Source organism: Pelophylax lessonae (genome assembly GCF_965119305.1).
Source record: "Pelophylax lessonae genome assembly, chromosome: 1".
NCBI classification, from domain to species: Eukaryota; Metazoa; Chordata; class Amphibia; order Anura; family Ranidae; genus Pelophylax; species Pelophylax lessonae.
This window is the reverse complement of record NC_138768.1, coordinates 55,022,472-55,040,836: the sequence shown is the minus strand read 5'-3', so window position 1 is coordinate 55,040,836 and position 18,365 is coordinate 55,022,472. Positions and strand designations below refer to the sequence as shown.

The 18,365-nt window shown below is 45.5% G+C and overlaps 1 protein-coding gene across 1 annotated transcript in view; it reads right to left on the bottom strand.

Annotated features, from left to right (window-relative positions):
• Window positions 1-16,458, bottom strand: part of SKA1 (spindle and kinetochore associated complex subunit 1) — a 46,575-nt gene extending 30,117 nt beyond the window's left edge. The window contains exons 1-4 of the mRNA XM_082255146.1: window positions 16,331-16,458; window positions 9,113-9,227; window positions 3,051-3,175; window positions 451-542 (exon numbers count right to left, since the gene is read on the bottom strand). Coding sequence (XP_082111272.1) covers window positions 451-542; window positions 3,051-3,175; window positions 9,113-9,200 — 305 coding nt within the window. The 5' untranslated portion in view covers window positions 9,201-9,227; window positions 16,331-16,458. The remainder of the gene's footprint in view (window positions 1-450; window positions 543-3,050; window positions 3,176-9,112; window positions 9,228-16,330) is intronic.
• Window positions 16,459-18,365: the final 1,907 nt, after the last annotated feature.

Sequence of the window (18,365 nt, the reverse complement as noted above, 5' to 3'; positions counted from 1 at the left end):
AATCATGACATGTCTCTTCTGCAATAAAAGCTTACTTGCCTTTTTTCAGTCGTCTTTGGAATGTAAACTGAGCAGCGAATGCCCAGCTCAGTGTACATTCTTAGCACACCTCAACACGGAATGTATGAACTTCTATGTGTATACGCGGGAAGCACGCCATTCCCAGCCTGCCAATCAAGAAGGCTTGGAGAAGATGTCAGCACAGGCCTATGCTGATGTTACATTGTTGGAGCAGAGGCATGTATTTTCAGAGTTTAGTTCTGCTTTTAATTGACTTTACCCAACAGGTGTGTCTTTGTACTGTATGTGCAATCCAGAGCGGCTGAAAGGAACCTGCTGAAACACACAAACGTGCAGACACCTTTGTAGGAACTGAGCCTAGGAACCCAGTGCTGACCACACGGTCTGCCACCCATATTTTATTATAAACCCTCCACCCTTTTATTATACCTGCTGGGGCCTTTTTTGGGAAGATGGACAGGAATATTCTCCTTTAGGTGAGATGCTTCTTTGAAATCTTTCTCAAGGGCAATCTGTAGCTCCTAAAATAGATAAAATTAGAAATTTACTAAAAAATAAAATAAATAAGTGTGTGTGTGTGTGTGTCAGGTTATAAATACAGGAATTACAAAACAAAAGGCCCCATTTTCTTTCCACCATGTGACAGTCAGCTACTCTGGGTTGCTAATTTTATTCACTTTCTTTGACCGCTTTACCTCTACAAAGCTCTATTTGAAGAGTAAAACATGTTGGGTATGGGTGATTTTATTTTGGGAGCACCTTCTGACTTTAATATTTAGGTTCTTTTTCTTGTCCTGACACACTCTATTTGGTGGATATGGTGATATATGGGGCTCGTCCACCAGTGGTTATTTGTGTTCACGTGGATGAGTGTACCAGTATTGCATTTCTGAGAGATAGATATCACCTTACAGGCATATCTGTTATGGTCATTTACATACCTTTTATGATCTACAATGAAAGTTTCAGATAAGTGGCCTTTTGGTGCATGGGAAAACGCAACCCTTGTCTAGTTCTATTACATTTAAACAATTGCAAGATCAAATTGCATTTGTTGTACAATTAATCCATTTTATATTTGTAGCACTGTCCCCGTAGGGATTGCTGTGTGATGACTTTTTGGGCCTCCTCTGATTACCTGCACACAGACACTTAGGGTACAGTTCAAACATCCATCCTTACTCCCAATGGCTCGTTGCGCAGTAAACAGTCCAGGGGTGTTAGTTTTTAGTATTTATTGTGGAACTTGGATGGGAGAAGGGAATAGTGGGATCCTCCAACTGGAACTATGTACATTGGATAAGGACAACTCTCACTTGGCCTCACCAGGCTGCTTGTGGAAGCAACTGCACTGCTTAAGCCATACTACCACATGTATGGAAAGGGTTAAGTCTCCTTGCTCTTTTCTCTCCAGCAATACACTTAGTGAACCTACATTATCTTCTGGACACTCACTAGCATCCCCTTTACTGACACCCGTCCACTGACTCTTCTAGCTGCAGGGGTGGCCCCCCTTAGGTCAGGCCCCCTTGAAACAGATCTGTGCTCATTGTACTGCAGAATCAGATCCTTCAGTGTCTCCCTTCTCAGTCAGCTCCACAGGACCTCAGAGTTCAGTTCCTTTTTAGCTCTTTAGGCCCTCAGGTTGACTACCTGAGGCCGAATGGCACCTCTGTATTTGTCATCCCATTGGCTCTGTTGTGTATGTTCTAAAGACAATAAAGCCTTTTGGAAAATTAAAAGATATCCTGTTCTCTTTGGATTAATTCCTGTGTGTGAAATCCCTGGTGTTCCTGACCGTTCCTCTGCTTTCCTATTAAAAACTGCCCACACCAAGCATGAGAGCACAGCATAGTCAGTTCCTGGCTGTGCTGAGAACTCAGCCTGCTCTCCTCCAATGATCAGACTGTCCTGACACCCTCTGCACAGCCATTCACTGGGAAGATCAAGTGTCCTGTTACTCCTTCTCCAGCTCTTTAAAGAGGTTGTAAACTTCAGAAACACCTGAAAGACAAAAACATAATGAGCTGGGATGCATCGCATACAAGCTCATTATGAAATACTTACCTTAGAACGAAGCGCCGCAGTGCCGACCGCTCACCTCTCTCATGGGTGACATGTTCGGTCGCCCTTCTTCCGGGTTTGCGGCATCCGGCCATCTGATTGGCTGGAGCCGCGATGATGTCACTCCCGCACATGCGCGTGGGAGCCGACATTCACGGCACAGGGCTCTGAAGGAACGTCACGAGCAGCCGTTCCTTCAGAGCGCATGCGCCAGTGATGTCCCTGGCTGCATGCAAAGTAAATATCTCCTAAACTGTGCATGTTTAGGAGATATTTACAGTACCTATAGGTAAGCCTTAGGCTCCGTTCACATGTAGGCGTTTTGGGGCGTTTTTGGGGAGTTTTTCTGCTCTAGGATCAGCTCTCAAAACGCCCAACAAGACAAATCCTATTCATTTCAATGGCCCCTGTTCACATCTGAGCGTTTTGATGCTGTGAGCAAAACGCCCAACGCTCAAAAAAGTGCATGAGCTTCTTTTTGGGCAGATTACAGGCGTTTTCCATTGGTCTCTATTCAATCTAAAAACGCCTGCACAAAAAACGCCTGTAAAAAACGCCTGTAAATCGCGGTAAAAAACGCGCGAAAACGCTACGCTCAGGTGTGAATGTAGCCTTAATATAGGCTTACCTATAGGTACAAGTTGCAGAGGAGGGTTTACTTCCTCTAAGTCCCTTATACAGCTGAGAACAGAGGGAATGTGATGAAAAAGGGGGGAAAAAGGTGTACATACATTAAACTTAATAGGTTGCTTCACAAGGTGAGGGTTCACTTATACTTCAACTTCTGACACCTGAATGGGAACATTTTCTCTACCATAGGCTGTGTGTACAGGCCAACCAATGACACCATGAAACGTCATTCTCAAAGCATTTTATGCAGGTGAAAAACACAAGGTACAGGAAGGAAGGATTAGAACACCTTTAATAGTTGCAAGGCCTAAATGAACAGAAAACAACATTCTTACCTTCAAAGAATTGGCAACGGTTTCCTGATACTGAACTTCTGTTTCCAGTTTATTGAGGAGTTCACACAGCAAATTAAGTTCATGGGCCACCTTATTGAGTGTATTCCTCAGGGGCGGATCCTGCCCTATTCATAGGAGACAAACGACAAGCTGGACTGAACCACAGAACCAATAGAGGCCAATGTGTGCTCTACCATAAACAGTTATTGCAAATCATCAAAATACAGTAAAAGCTTGGACTGAGAGAGTTTTGCAAGACAAGCAACATTTTTTGATAAATTTTAACTTGATAAACAAGCGATGCATCATGTCACAACTGAGTATAGGAGAGGCGCCTCTCAGTGGGTGTCATATTAATGCGATCCAATTCGTGCCCGAACTGACAGTTCACACTGCGATATGCAAACTGATCTGGGGGTGTCGTTAACCTTGTATTGACACCCCCAGCGTTTCGAATATGGCAGTGTGAAGTGCCTGCAAGTTGAATGCGATGCAGAAACAGTGGATTTGCAGAGTTCCCACATCGCATATGTGTGAATCGGGACCTAATCATCAACCATGTGAGTTGCTAAATGTTGTACCCTTATTAAATGTACCCATATTGCTACACTTAGAGGCTCCTCTCTTCTCTTTTATACTCTGTAGCTCCTGCTGGATTTTGCTTCTAATTCCCTTGTGAAGGCGCCATTTGTGAATGGACATTTTATGGTTACACAACCTATCATATTGCTATAATATTTTTATACAGCCTATAAATGAAAGGACTTATGAATAAATGGTTGTGGAGCAAATCATCTGAGTTTCCATTATTTCTTATGGGGAAATTCGTTTGATATAAGAGTGCATTGGATTACAACCACATTTCCGGAACAAATTATGCTCGCAATCCAAGGTTTTACTGTATAGAGAATGTCTTACAGTGGTGGCATTTTCAGGCTCATCTGACATAATCAGAAGATAAAAGAATAATAAAAAGATATTCCACCGAAAACTTGAAATTAACTGTCAAGCTCAAGTAAATATAGCATTGCCCCCTTGAGGACTGCTGGATATCACACTTTCGGGTCCCCCTGAGTTACCGTCAGCAACACTGGCATTCACAATTTAACACTTTACTTCTTGGCTCAGTCAATGATCAGTCCAGGGTTATGTAGTTATTTTTGGGGTTTTATTTAAATTAGGGATGGGAGAAGGGAATAGTGGGATACTCCAAATTAAAGAGGTTGTAAACCCTTGAAACTTTTTTTTTTTTTTTGCTGCAACATGAAAGAGAAACCCATAATGAGCTAGTATGCATCGCATACTAGCTCATTATGAAATACTTACCCAAGAACGAGCCCCCGCCGTGCCGCCTGCTCACCTGTATGACGGGCGACATGTGCCCGTCATACAGGTGCCGCGGTGACGTCACTCCCACGCACGCGCGCGGTAGCCGACGGTCACGGCACGGGGCTCTGAAGAAACGGCACCAGCGGCCATTCCTTCAGAGCGCATGCGCCAGTGACGTCACTGGCTGCATGTAAGGTAAATATCTCCTAAACGGTACAAGTTTAGGAGATATTTACAGTACCTATAGGTAAGCCTTAATATAGGCTTACCTTTAGGTACAAGTGTCAGAGGAGGGTTTACTTCCTCTTTAACTATTCACAAGATGGATGACTTCTAATTCTCGATACAGCCAGGCTGTTGATTCACCCTGCCACTTAGGTGAATTTGGGGTTAGGTCTCTATCCAGAAGACTTGATGAACTAAATTCTCTTCAGGACACTCTCCTAGCACCTTCTTTCTCGACCACTGACACCCATCCTCTGACTATCCTACTCTGGGGTGGCCCCCCTCAGGTCAGGCCCCTAGACACAATCCCCTGTACTAACGATACTGTTTTCCTAGGGTCTCCCTCTTAGTCAGCTCTCCTGGACCTCTGGGTTCAGATCCGTTCTTCTGGCCCTCAGGACAACCTCCTGATGCTATGTGCCACTGCTACAGAGGAGGAGGCAGCCGCCACCCTCCCTCTGGGCTCTGCTCACCAGCCAAAGACCCCACAGCACATGTGCTCTTGGCTTTTATACAGTATCCCAGAATGCACAGAGACAGCTTGTCCCTGCCAATCACCAGGACTGTATCAAAGCCTATGTACCCATTGGTCAGGTTTCCTTCCACTGTCCAACATGCCTCCCTATTGGACCAGTGTGAAACACTCTCTAGACCCAATGAATCACACACTGAGCAGACCTAATTCACAGATTCTGTTCTCTGCTAGACAGAAAGCAATATAGATTTGCCTGTTGCTCCTCCGATAGGCAGACGGAGCCAAAAACTATACTCTCTCACTAACACCTACCTAGGAGGGTGCTACATAAGATTTTGCAAAATCAGAATAGCAAAACTAAAAAGGACTAATAAAATCAATACACAGAAAAGGAATTCTTAATCTGGTTTAGATGCAAAGTCCAGGTAAAATATTTTTCTTCCTTATATTTGGATATATTATGGGGAATTAACAAAGACAGGTGTAGGCAGAAAGCCTACACCACTCTAAGCTGAAGAAAGGGGAGCAGATCCAGCTTCAAATTAACAAAAATCGAGATCGCGATTTTTTAACAATTAATCGTGCACCTGCACTTAGTATTGGGATCGGCCTCGGGCACAGCATTGGGGGGGGTGGCCTCGGGCTAGTGTAGACAGGTTTCCGGGCCCACCTGAGCTATCACGCCAGGAAGTTGTTAAACCAAATAGCCAATTATAGGTAGTGGAGTTGGCTGTCTGCTTTGACAGCTTCATGGCGCGATAACTCAGGCGGGTTTGGACTCCTGTCCGCACTCACCTGATCTTATCCATACTTAACATTACTGCAGATGCAACTGGTCCTATTGAGACACGTCTGCATTTCATGCAAAGGCAGTCAATCCCAACCTTTTGTATTTGCACACATGGATTTGAGCAGCAATGCATTCCAAGGCAAAGGGCAGAGTATGACAACAGCATCTATCTACACAAGCCAGTACTGGGAAAACATGGAGGCTGAAAATGCTAATTGTCTGTCAATATAATGGCTTCAATACTATGAGAAGTTGAACCATAAAAGTGAAGATCAGTTGACTTTAGTTTTTCCATGCTGGTTCATCATGGTCACTGATTCAGAAGTACTGAGGTCAGACCGCCAACCTTGCTACAATATTCAGAACAAGGTCAGGAAAGGAGCCTTCACAATTCTCTTATGACATGTGGAAGTGATATTTTACTGTCAACTAGACACTCCCTTAACCACTTGACCTCCAGCCCTTTTTCTGGCACTTGGTTTACATGTAACAATCAGTATTTTTTTACTAGAAAACTAGTCAGAACCCCCAAAACATTATTTATATATTATACCAGGGTTCGACAAACCCCAGGCGCCAGGTCGCATTGGTGTCTAGAATTAGCGGCCTGGCACCTTGGCTACACTGCGGCAGGTGTCCTCTCCCCATGCCAGACATCCCAAGTCTTCTGCGAGGTGCGGGAGTCTCCCGTATGCGGGCTGTGGTTCCCTAACACCCGCAAGTGCCGTGCAAAACTCCGGCTCCGGACGGTCAGAACGGAGCCCATGCTTCCTGTTTAGTTCTGGCACTGTCCTGTCACAGGCGGGCGGAGTGATATCAAATGCACTACGCCTGTGAGAGGAAACACACAGGAAGCGTCGGCTCTGCATGCTTCCCCAGCGCCGCTCCTCACACTCCACTGATATCTCTCAGAGGAGCCAGCATTTCCCTGCCAGCGATATCAGCCAGCAATAACCACCAGCAGTAAGCTACATGTGCATGAGGTGCAACTAGCCCCCAGCACATAACTGTAAATATCCCAGCATGTGCAGTGTTTCTGACTCCTACCACCATGACCACTTCAAATCACTGAAGTGGTCATGGTGGTTAGAGTGTTCCTTTAATATCTCTCAGAAGTAAACCTCTGTATACTGATTGCGCGGAGTGGCACCTCCCTAAAAAGGAGTATGCTACCTCCCTGAAATTAGTTTTTGCAGGTTGGGATGTGTGCCATGTGCCCCCCCCCCCCCCCCAGCAGGCGTGCGTACTAAGATGCCGTGCCGGCAGGTATGTGAGGCCGCAAAGCCGCCTATTGGGAAACTGCCGCCCTTGTGGTGGCCGGGGCTGCAACAAGTAGTCCCTGGTGGCGCTGGGGGTTTCCCCTGCCTGCTCTCATTGCCCACCAATCTCTTTCCAAAGAGAAGAGGTTGAAGGTGTTGCGGGCTTGATCTGGCACCCTGTCCCTACCAGTGAGTGGACAGGGAGTGTGGGGCAGCTGGTTGGAACGGCCTCAGTTCCATTTACAACCTCACAAAGATGGAAACAGCTTTTCATTATTATTTTTTTTCATGAAAATTCATTTTTTTTATTCATTTTCATTCTCTCCCTGTCATGCCACACAGCTGAAGACCCCTTTCACACGGGCTGTCAGATCAGGTCCGCCTGTTAGTTTTTCAGGTGGACCTGATAGGACCCTTTAGTCTCCTCTATGGAGCGCCGGATGTCCGCTGACAACTGCCGCCATCCAATCCTGTCCGCCAAAAACAGACGGATGGTGGTCCTATTTTCAATCCGTCCAGTGGATCGAATCAGATGGAACTGAACGGGCAGTCCATTTCCATCTGATTTCCCCATAGAGGAGAGCGGGACTGTGTTAGTCCCATAGTCTGCATAGCGGAGCGGCAGGACCTGTCATCCACCTGCTCAGCTGGAATTAGCACAGAAATCCCCGCTGAGCAGGAGGTGCTCGTTTGAATGAGGCCTAAGGTGGCATGAGTTACTTTATCATATCGCCCCCACCTTGCTGCACTGTCCTTCCCTAGTGAGCCACTGCCCATCACACCATCAAGCCAAGTACACACGGGCCGAATGCCAGGCAACATCAGCCGGTTCAATAAAAACTGGCCGCCATTCATCCCATGTGTATGGCAGACGGTTCGACAGAAGCTGGCCATTCTGCATGCGCGAAAAAAAACTGGCTCCTAACTTTTTTAGCTGGCTCATAAATTCCAAGCAAACTTGTCAAGCCCTGTATTATACATTTCAAAATGTTGGGTTTTGAAGTGTTTTTTATGTAACATGGTATTTGCGCAGCGGTTTCTTAAAACGCCATTTGTTTTTTGGGGAAAATATACACTTTTATTGAAAAAAAAAACACAATACATAACCCAATTTTTTGGTAAAATATAAAAGATAATGTTACACCAAGTAAATAGATACCAAACACGTCACGCTTTAAAATTGCGCACGCCCATGCAACAGCAACAAACGACATACATTTTACTATCCACAGTCGAGGCTATAAAAGCCTGTACAGGTTACTACTTTAGATTTACACAGGAGATCTGGTGCTAGATATACTGCCCATGATCTGACATTTCACGGGTAGAAAAATCGCTGTTTGCGTGCGCGCGGGACCTATGCGTGCATTCGCCTTTGTGAGTGAGCACTAGGTAGATGTCCCATGGCCCCTTCTGCTGCTTGTAAAAGAAATCCAGTGGCTAGTTAGCCACTAGCATCTAAAAAAAACATATAAGCAGTTGAAGTCTAGCGACATACCTGTACATCGCTTGGTGGTAAGTGGTGAAAGTGACCTTAAACTCTAAAAAATTCTATTCAAGAATGTGTTAAAAAAAAAAAAAAAAAAAGTCTCTTCTTTTGCTCAAAGCCTCCTCCAAGTTGCTTTTTTTTTTTTTTTTTGCAGCGGTCACCTGATTTCCTGTTAGAGGATGGCTATGTTTATTCTCCATGATCCCACTGTATGTAGGAACATAGCCACCCTCTCATGCTTGCTCCCAAGATAAACAAGGGACTATGGGACACGTAGTGTGTATAGAACAGTGCAGATGATCGCAACTAGCGCGCCCTTGCTTGTTCCAATCAAAGGGAAGAAGTGAAGGAGGAAAAGAAGGACTTTACAAGGAGGCAAAAAACAAAAAAAACAAACACAGTAAGGAATGATTTCCTGAAAAATAGATTACAGAGCCATTAGGTACTGAATGTGTATGGAATATTTTTGGAAAATATACCAATTACTCTGCTGACCTATTTTCCGAAGCTGCAGAGTCTTCTTGATGATGGAAATCTTTGAATGAAGATGAGAACACAAATCATCCAAGTCGGTGGAATCCATCTCTGATAGGAACAATGCAGAGAAATCCTGCGGGGATGAGAAAAGGGTCAGTACAGAGGTGTGAGAATTAAATTGGTTATAAAGCCATTCTCTGCATTAATGTAAAAAAAAAAAAAAAGAAGAATACAACCTTTTAGGTGAAGCCCCCCCCCCCCCTCCTTATCCACTTGACCTCCAGAAGATGTATCCCCCTTCATGACCAGGCCATTTTTTGCTATATAGCACTGCGTTATTTTAACTGGCAATTGATCATAAAATAAATTTATGTCCTTTTTTCTCCACAAATAGAACTTTTTTTTTTGGTTGGTATTTGATTAACTGTGTTTTATAAAAACAGAAAAAAAGAGACAATTTTGGAAAAAAAAACAAAAAAAAAAAAAAAAAAACATTTTTACTTTCTGCTATAAAACATATCCAATAAAAAAAATTCTTCATAAATTTAGGCCAATATGTATTCGGCTACATTTTTTTTGGTAAACAAAAATCTCAATAAGCATATATTGATTGGTTTGCGCAAAAATCAGGGCTTGACAAACCCCAGGTCGCTGTAGCGAGTAGAAAATGCAGCCTGGTGCCTGGGCCGTTGTTAGCCCCAGTGGCCAATACGAGGGAGTGCAACATCAGTGTAACCTCATCACTGTAGCCTCCTTATCAGCTTAGCCTCATCACTGCCCCATCAGCGTAGCCTCATCACTGCCCCATCAGCGTAGCCTCATCACTGCCCCATCAGCGCAGCCTCATCACTGCCCCATCAGCGCAGCCTCATCACTGCCCCATCAGCGCAGCCTCATCACTGCCCCATCAGCGCAGCCTCATCACTGCCCCATCAGCGCAGCCTCATCACTGCCCCATCAGCGCAGCCTCATCACTGCCCCATCAGCGCAGCCTCATCACTGCCCCATCAGCGCAGCCTCATCACTGCCCCATCAGCGCAGCCTCATCACTGCCCCATCAGCGCAGCCTCATCACTGCCCCATCAGCGCAGCCTCATCACTGCCCCATCAGCGCAGCCTCATCACTGCCCCATCAGAGTAGCCTCATCACTGCCCCATCAGAGTAGCCTCATCACTGCCCCATCAGCGTAGCCTCATCACTGCCCCATCAGCGCAGCCTCATCACTGCCCCATCAGAGTAGCCTCATCACTGCCCCATCAGCGCAGCCTCATCACTGCCCCATCAGCGCAGCCTCATCACTGCCCCATCAGCGTAGCCTCATCACTGCCCCATCAGCGCAGCCTCATCACTGCCCCATCAGGGCAGCCTCATCACTGCCCCATCAGTGTAGCCTCATCACTGCTCCATCAGCGCAGCCTCATCACTGCCCCATCAGAGTAGCCTCATCACTGTCCCATCAGCGCAGCCTCATCACTGTCCCATCAGCGTAGCCTCATCACTGCCCCATCAGCGCAGCCTCATCACTGCCCCATCAGCGTAGCCTCATCACTGCCCCATCAGCGTAGCCTCATCACTGCCCCATCAGCGTAGCCTCATCACTGCCCCATCAGCGTAGCCTCATCACTGCCCCATCAGCGTAGCCTCATCACTGCCCCATCAGCGTAGCCTCATCACTGCCCCATCAGCGCAGCCTCATCACTGCCCCATCAGCGCAGCCTCATCACTGCCCCATCAGCGTAGCCTCATCCCTGCCCCATCAGCGTAGCCTCATTAGTGCCCCATCAGTATAGGCTTATCACCGCACATTAATAAAGAAAAAAAAAAAATGACTTCCAAAATCTTATAAACAGGGTTTTTTTTTTTCAAAAATGTTCATGTATTTAGAAAAAAAAAACAAGGAAAAAAAAAAGGATAAACCCAGTGGTGATTAGGTACAACCAGAAGAAAGCTCTGTCTCAAAAAAAAAAATATATAAAATTTAATATGGGTAGAGTGTTGCTTGACTTGTCAATATGTGACAACACTTACAGCTAAAAATTGGTCTGGGCAGGAAGGGGGGGGGGTGAAAGTGCCCAGTAGGCAGAAGGTTAAAAAAAAAAAAAAAAACTGGCTCCTAACTTTTTTATTTGGCTGGCATCTGCTGATCGATCTAATCACAGCACGACGGGGTCGCCGGCAGCATACCCCCCCGCCCAGAAGTGCCGGATCATGTACCTAGTACGTGATTTGGTGCAGCAGAGCCTCCTTGCTTTTATTATATGGTTGGCTTTACCTGACCCCAATCTAGAGCTAGAGCTGTGTCTGAGAACAGTGGCTCTGCTCTCTCTCTCCTAACTGGATTTTGCATGCAGTGGGAGCCATTGGCTCCTGCTGCTGTCAATCAAATCCAGTGACAAGGAAAAGAGGGCTGGGCTGAGCCCCACTTTGTGTGTCAATAGACGAGCATACACGGTGCACCCCATGTAAAGCGACTTGCTAGGGGAGCACTAGGAAGGCAGAAGGAGCCAGAATTGCCAGCAGGGGGACCCGAGAAAAGGAGGTTTGGGTCTGCTGTGTGCAAAACCACGCACAGAAGGTAAGAGAAGGTAAGCGTTACATGTTTATTTAAAAAAAATAAAAAAAGGTGGGGGATCCTCTACAAAAATGTTAATGGATAGTACAAGCTCTGACATGTCTGGGCAATAGTAATATTAGAACAGGAGAAGAACCAGAGAAAACACACACATCAATACATTAAAGCTATTTTGCCTTCCTTGGTTCTTTCCTCCGCCCTCAATGTTAATAACTTTTTACAATAAAGCCTGTTTTCATTTCACACCTTATGTTCAATCCAGTGACACCATTATTGAGTCTCTGTGCTTCTCTATGCAATGAATGTCATTGCTGGTGGGAGGGGCTGGCAGGGTGCTACACATAGCTTCCTGAAAACATCACAGCACCCTGACTCAGTACTCCTTCCAAGAGCATTCAGACTTGTTGCAAGCAGTGGGAGGAGTTTTGTAAAATTTCATGATGAGTGGGCGGTTCTAGCAGTGCTGAGACAAGGTCATTCAGCGCCCAGGGCAAAGATGCCAAACTGCGCCCAACCCCCCCCCGGTTGATGATGTGCAAGTGTAGGGGATCCTACGCCCAGCAGTCACTCACTGGTCAAAAATCACTGCCGTTGTTGCTACTCCTGTCTGCCGGAAGGAAGGTGCCCTCATCCCTTCAGTAAGTCACTGCGCCCAGGGCAGCTGCCCACCCCTTGTCCCGGTCCTGGTTTCTAGGCAGGCTGCATTTGCACAGGTAGCACCCACATGGGACTCGGAGCCTCTATCATTGAACTAAAAACCAGTGAATGAAAGAGGGGGGGGGGGGCCTTAACATAAAATAACTTTTCTCATTGGAGGAGAAGACAGTAAGGGGGCGTGTCCCCATCCAGTTATCTCTAAGGCAGCTGAAGCTGTTTTGCCCCCCGACAGTGCCGGTGTTCTATCAGAATAGCGCTACCTATCAGATTCTACAACCAGAAGTGACGTTCGGATGAAACAACTTACTGCGCATGCGCCATGCTTCCAACATGGCCGCTATGCGTTCCAATAGGTTTCCTAATGTGACAGAACACGAAGCAGTGGCGGACATCTTCTTATACCCACGAAGTCTTGAATTTTACATTTATTTTAGCAGTAAACTCACCTTATAGACTGAATACCATCTTGTGGCCAGAAGCCAAACTACACTAAAGAAATAAACACTCCGGTCTCTGGTACGCATCCTGCTTCCTTCCGGTTCCTTAGTATGTGTAAAACTACATCCGCTTTCCCTGCCTATAAAATAGAGCGTCCTCCCGAGGTTAGGCCACGCCCCTGACGTCAACTACGTGTGGCGAAACGTACGTCGGGTGCAGCCCCCTGGTGGACGGATGCATGCGCAATTGGGAAGAACGGCGGCCATCTTTTGGGTTAGAAACCAACATTACGCCGACTTTGACACACTATGAGACGCCGCTGCCACTCTGCATCTGTGTAAGCCTTTTATTTTGTGTCTACTAATAAATCTATTGAAGAATAATACACTATGAGGGTGTTCCTTTATGTTTTTTGAGACAACAAAGATTGGCAGGTGGTCTATCAAGCTTTCAGCAAAAGGGAAGAAGATCCTCGGTTTATAGCTGCTGTTTTGCTTTTCATGATCTATTGGTCTGGTAAAGGCGTATCAGATTATTTCTGGTGGTGAATCTACTATACACTTCTCCTCACTATCAAGCTTGCTGTGATGCTATAGTTTCACCGGGACATTTTTACTGTTTGATGGACTGTTCATATTGGTCTCCATTAATAGCGCTACACCCCCACCTCCATTTTTTTAGTGATTTTCTTTCATAAATCATTTGTGTTGCTGCTTCAATTATGCATTAAGTTTAATGTTGTTTTATTACTTTATGATCTTAATAATTAGCGCAGCAATACTTACACCTTAAGAAACAAGAAATACCTTTTTGTGAAGTAGCTTCAGGCCGGTCACGTGACTCCTGGCCGCTGTAATACTACAATCCAGGGCTACAGCGCAGGGACCAGAGCGTGCAGCTCTGTGGTCACGTGACTCCAGGCTGACATCAGAGGGAGAGCTCGGCTCCTCCTGCTGTAGCCCTGGAATAGAAGTAGAAGAGCGTCCAGGAGTCACGTGACCGCCTGAAGACACTTCACAAAAAAGGTATTTAGAGGCTTTGTTTCTTACATTTGTACAGTGCAGGATGGGAGCTTGAAAGAGAAGTGCTGGCAGCGAGGCATATTTTAGGGTTACAACGAGATTATGCATCATTGAAGGCGGTGTTGGTGATTAAGAGCGGAGCAGAACAGTTGTATGTGTAGCTGCTGAATTAATTTTGCGCTTTTCTGGTGGCAGAACTCCTTTTTAAGTGATATGAAGCAACTGGATTATTTATTTATAGTCACTTGAAGAGATATATATATATATATATATATATATATATATAGAGACGCCCACCCATCCCCCTGATGATGCAATGCCAGATCTTGCACATGTGCAGACCATGTCGGTTTCCACACTGTCCCATGAATGGAGGACAAATAACACCTCTTGGTATACCAACGTCACAAATTGGGCGTTACGATCGGCCATTTATAGGACAGTATGGAAGCAAAGATGGCGTCATATCCCTGCACACGTCTGTTTACTTCCCACGCTCTGGGATTGGTGGAAAGAGATGCTCGCTGGGATGCGACATTGGCATCTCAGGAAATGACAGAAACTATGCATACATACACACATACACATATATATATACACACACACATAAACACACACATACAGTGTCTCATAAAAGTGAGTACACCCCTCACATTTTTTGTAAATATTTTATTATACATTTTCATGTGACAACACTGAAGAAATGACACTTTGCTACAATGTAAAGTAGTGAGTGTACAGCTTGTATAACAGTGTAAATTTGCTGTCCCCTCAAAGTAACTCAACACACAGCCATTAATGTCTAAACCGCTGACAACAAAAGTGAGTACACCCCTAAGTGACAATGTCCAAATTGGGCCCAGAGTGTGAATATTTTGTGTGGCCACCATTATTTTCCAGCACTGCCTTAACCCTCTTGGGCATGGAGTTCACCGGAGCTTCACAGGTTGCCACTGGAGTTCTCTTCCACTCCTCCATGATGACATCACAGAGCTGGTGGATGTTAGAGACCTTGCACTCCTCCACCTTCCATTTGAGGATGACCCACAGATGTTCAATAGGGTTTAGGTCTGGAGACATGCTTAGCCAGTCCATCACCTTTACCCTCAGCTTCTTTAGCAAGGCAGTGGTCATCTTAGTGGCGTGTTTGGGGTCATTATTTCGGAATACTGCCCTGCAGCCCAGTCTCATAAAGGGAGGGGATCATGCTCTGCTTCAGTATGTCACAGTACATGTTGGCATTCATGGTTCCCTCAATGAACTGTAGCTCCCCAGTGCCGGCAGCACTCATGCAGCCCCAGACCATGACACTCCCACCACCATGCTTGACTGTAGGCAAGACACACTTGTCTTTGTACTCCTCACCTGGTTGCCGCCACACACGCTTGACACCATCTGAACCTAATACATTTATCTTGGTCTCATCAGAGCACAGTACATGGTTCCAGTAATCCATGTCCTTAGTCTGCTTGTCTTTAGCAAACTGTTTGTGGGCTTTCTTGTGCATCATCTTTAGAAGAGGCTTCCTTCTGGGATGACAGCCATGCAGACCAATTTGATGCAGTGTGCGGCGTATGGTCTGAGCACTGACAGGCTGACCCCCCACCCCTTCAACCGCTGCAGCAATGCTGGCAGCACTCATACGTCTATTTCCCAAAGACAACCTCTGGATATGACGCTGAGCACGTGCACTCAACTACATTGGTCGACCATGGCGAGGCCTGTTCTGAGTGGAAGCGCTGTATGGTCTTGGCCACCGTGCTGCAGCTCAGTTTTAGGGTATTGGCAATCTTCTTATAGCCTAGGCCATCTTTATGTAGAGCAATAATACTTTTTTTCAGATCCTCAGAGAGTTCTTTGCCATGAGGTGCCATGTTGAACTTCCAGTGAGCAGTATGAGAGAGTGAGAGCGATAACACCAAATTTAACACACCTGCTCCTCATTCACACCTGAGACCTTGTAACACTAACGAGTCACATGACACCGGGGAGGGAAAATGGCTAATTGGGCCCAATTTGGACATTTTCACTTAGGGGTGTACTCACTTTTGTTGCCAGTGGTTTAGACATTAATGGCTGTGTGTTGAGTTATTTTGAGGGAACAGCAAATTTACACTGTTATACAAGCTGTACACTCACTACTTTACATTGTAGCAAAGTGTCATTTCTTCAGTGTTGTCACATGAAAAGATAGAATAAAATAGTTATAAAAATGTGAGGGGTGTACTCACTTTTGTGAGATACTGTATATAGAAATAGAATGATCGGATACGTGACGTAACAGCTGGGGGAGGGGCAGCGGGAAGAATCTCACACCCCAGGAGGGGGCGGGGTTGTCACATTATTCCTCTCATATAAAGTTCTATATTAGGCAGAAATATAAACTTTGTTCTCACATGTCATACAAGGTGACCGGGTCTCTTTAACCACAGCTCAGCTATTATTGGACACCCAGGAGGGCCTAAGCTCAGTTCTGAGGTCAGTCAGTCTTTATACCCCCATCCCACACCCGGGACCGGCGGGAGAGAACCGGCACATGGACTTACCGCACCGACCTGCCAACCACAGCCAGCTGATTCAAACAGACCCGCCAGACACACCTCCAACCAATCACCGCAGCCCGAGTCCAGGGCTCCTTGTACTTTCACCAATCACCGCTGTCCCTGCATCAGAGCCCATTCCAACCACCAATCAAATCACCTGAGCGCCGAGCACTAACCACCAATCTCCGCTGTCCCTGCATCAGAGCCCATTCCAACCACCAATCACCTCACTAGAGCTCCAAGCGCTACCACCAATCGGTGGTGCCCGAACACTAGAGCGCCAAGTGCTACCCAAGCAGCGTCTCCTTTGAAAGGCAAAAGCTAAGGTCAATCCTCCATCTTTGTGAAGACCACATTGTCGTTACTTACAATGCGCCCACGCTTGCGTTAGACGAGGACACTTAGCTGTGTTAGTGACGGTCGGACTTTAAATAAATGCATCAAAACAGTAAAAAAGATGACGAAATATTCTTTATGGGTGACTGGGAGCAGGAATAGAGGCTTGTAGTGTATAATATAAGTGAGCGGGGTTTTCTCTTGTTACACTGAAGTGACTGGGAAGTGACAGCGCCATCTTGTGGCTGTCAGACGAGTTGGGGGTCACCATACAATCACAATATTACAACGCTTACACAAAAAAATGATACATCATATTGTCTTTTTTGACGAAACCAATACATTTTTATTATTGATTTATTATTTATTATTGATTTATCTATTGATTGGAAAAAAATTATACATCACATAACAACAAATGTGCCATAAATAAAAGTATTAAAAGGTCTTTCAAAAATATATAAAGTGTTCAAGTGCTCCAAACTCCAAAATACAAGGTGCAGAAGTTGCTTCATGTTTTTTCATCCTGTGAAGAGTGCCACACTCCCCTCTTCTATCCCCACTCACGCAGCTTTTCCGTCTGCGGGTCAACCAAGCTTGTGTCTGGAGAGATGGAATCCAAATCGATAATCAATTAAATCAGGTCCCACCAATTGTTGGTCTTGGGGTGACTTCAGTGACCTTTGGTCTCAATGAAATAAATGGTACCCATAGTGAATTACAATTAAAAAAAAAAAAACATTTATTACTCAGAATAAAAATCACAAGATTTGCAGACAACCCAGGCATATAACAATATCAGAGGCTCTTCTGGGTTTGCCACTGGTAACGAGTTTGGGGTGGAGGAACTTGACTGGCCTGCACAGAGTCCTGACCTCAACCCAATAGAACACCTAGAGTGCAGACTGCGAGCCAGGTCTTCTTGTCCACATCAGTGCCTGACCTCACAAATGCGCTTCTGGAAGAATGGTCAAACATTCCCATAGACACTCCTAAACCTTGTGGACAGCCTTTCCAGAAGAGTTGAAGCCGTTATAGCTGCAAAGGGTGGGCATCTAAAACCTTTGGTAATATAGTGAATATTATACACAAAACTTTTTTTTTTCTCTATAGTTTTGGATAAAATGGGGAAAGGGAACCTCTGTCAGGATTCAATACTCTATTAGGCCTCATTTACAGTTGAGGTTGGGAGGCGGTAAAAACATGCAGTTCAGCTGTGTTTTTACTGTCCCCCAACCACTCCGTAATTGTAAACCTTTTTTTTTTTATTAAAATAAAAAAGAGGTTTATATTTACCTGCTCAGAGCAGTCCCAAACCTCCTCTTCTGGGGTCCCTCACTCTCTGCTCCGCCTCTTCCGTGTGTGCCACCATAACAAGTTGCTTGCTCTTGGGGTACATGTGACGGCGTGCTCCCGAGCTGGGCTGTGTACATCCATAGAAACACACAGAACTGCTCTGCCCCGCCCCCCTTTGGAAGTTTTCCCTCTTTCTTTTCCAAAAAATAAATTTTGATGACTGTTTGGGATGGTACCACTTCCATGAAGGCAATATACTATAAGGAAACCTGAAAAGTTGGACTTTACTGGTACCAGAAAGGAACATAGTTACATTTAGTTACATAGTTTGTGAGGTTGAAAAAAGACATCAGTCCATCCAGTTCAACCTGTGTGGGTGTGCTTGAATGTGTTTAAAACATATATA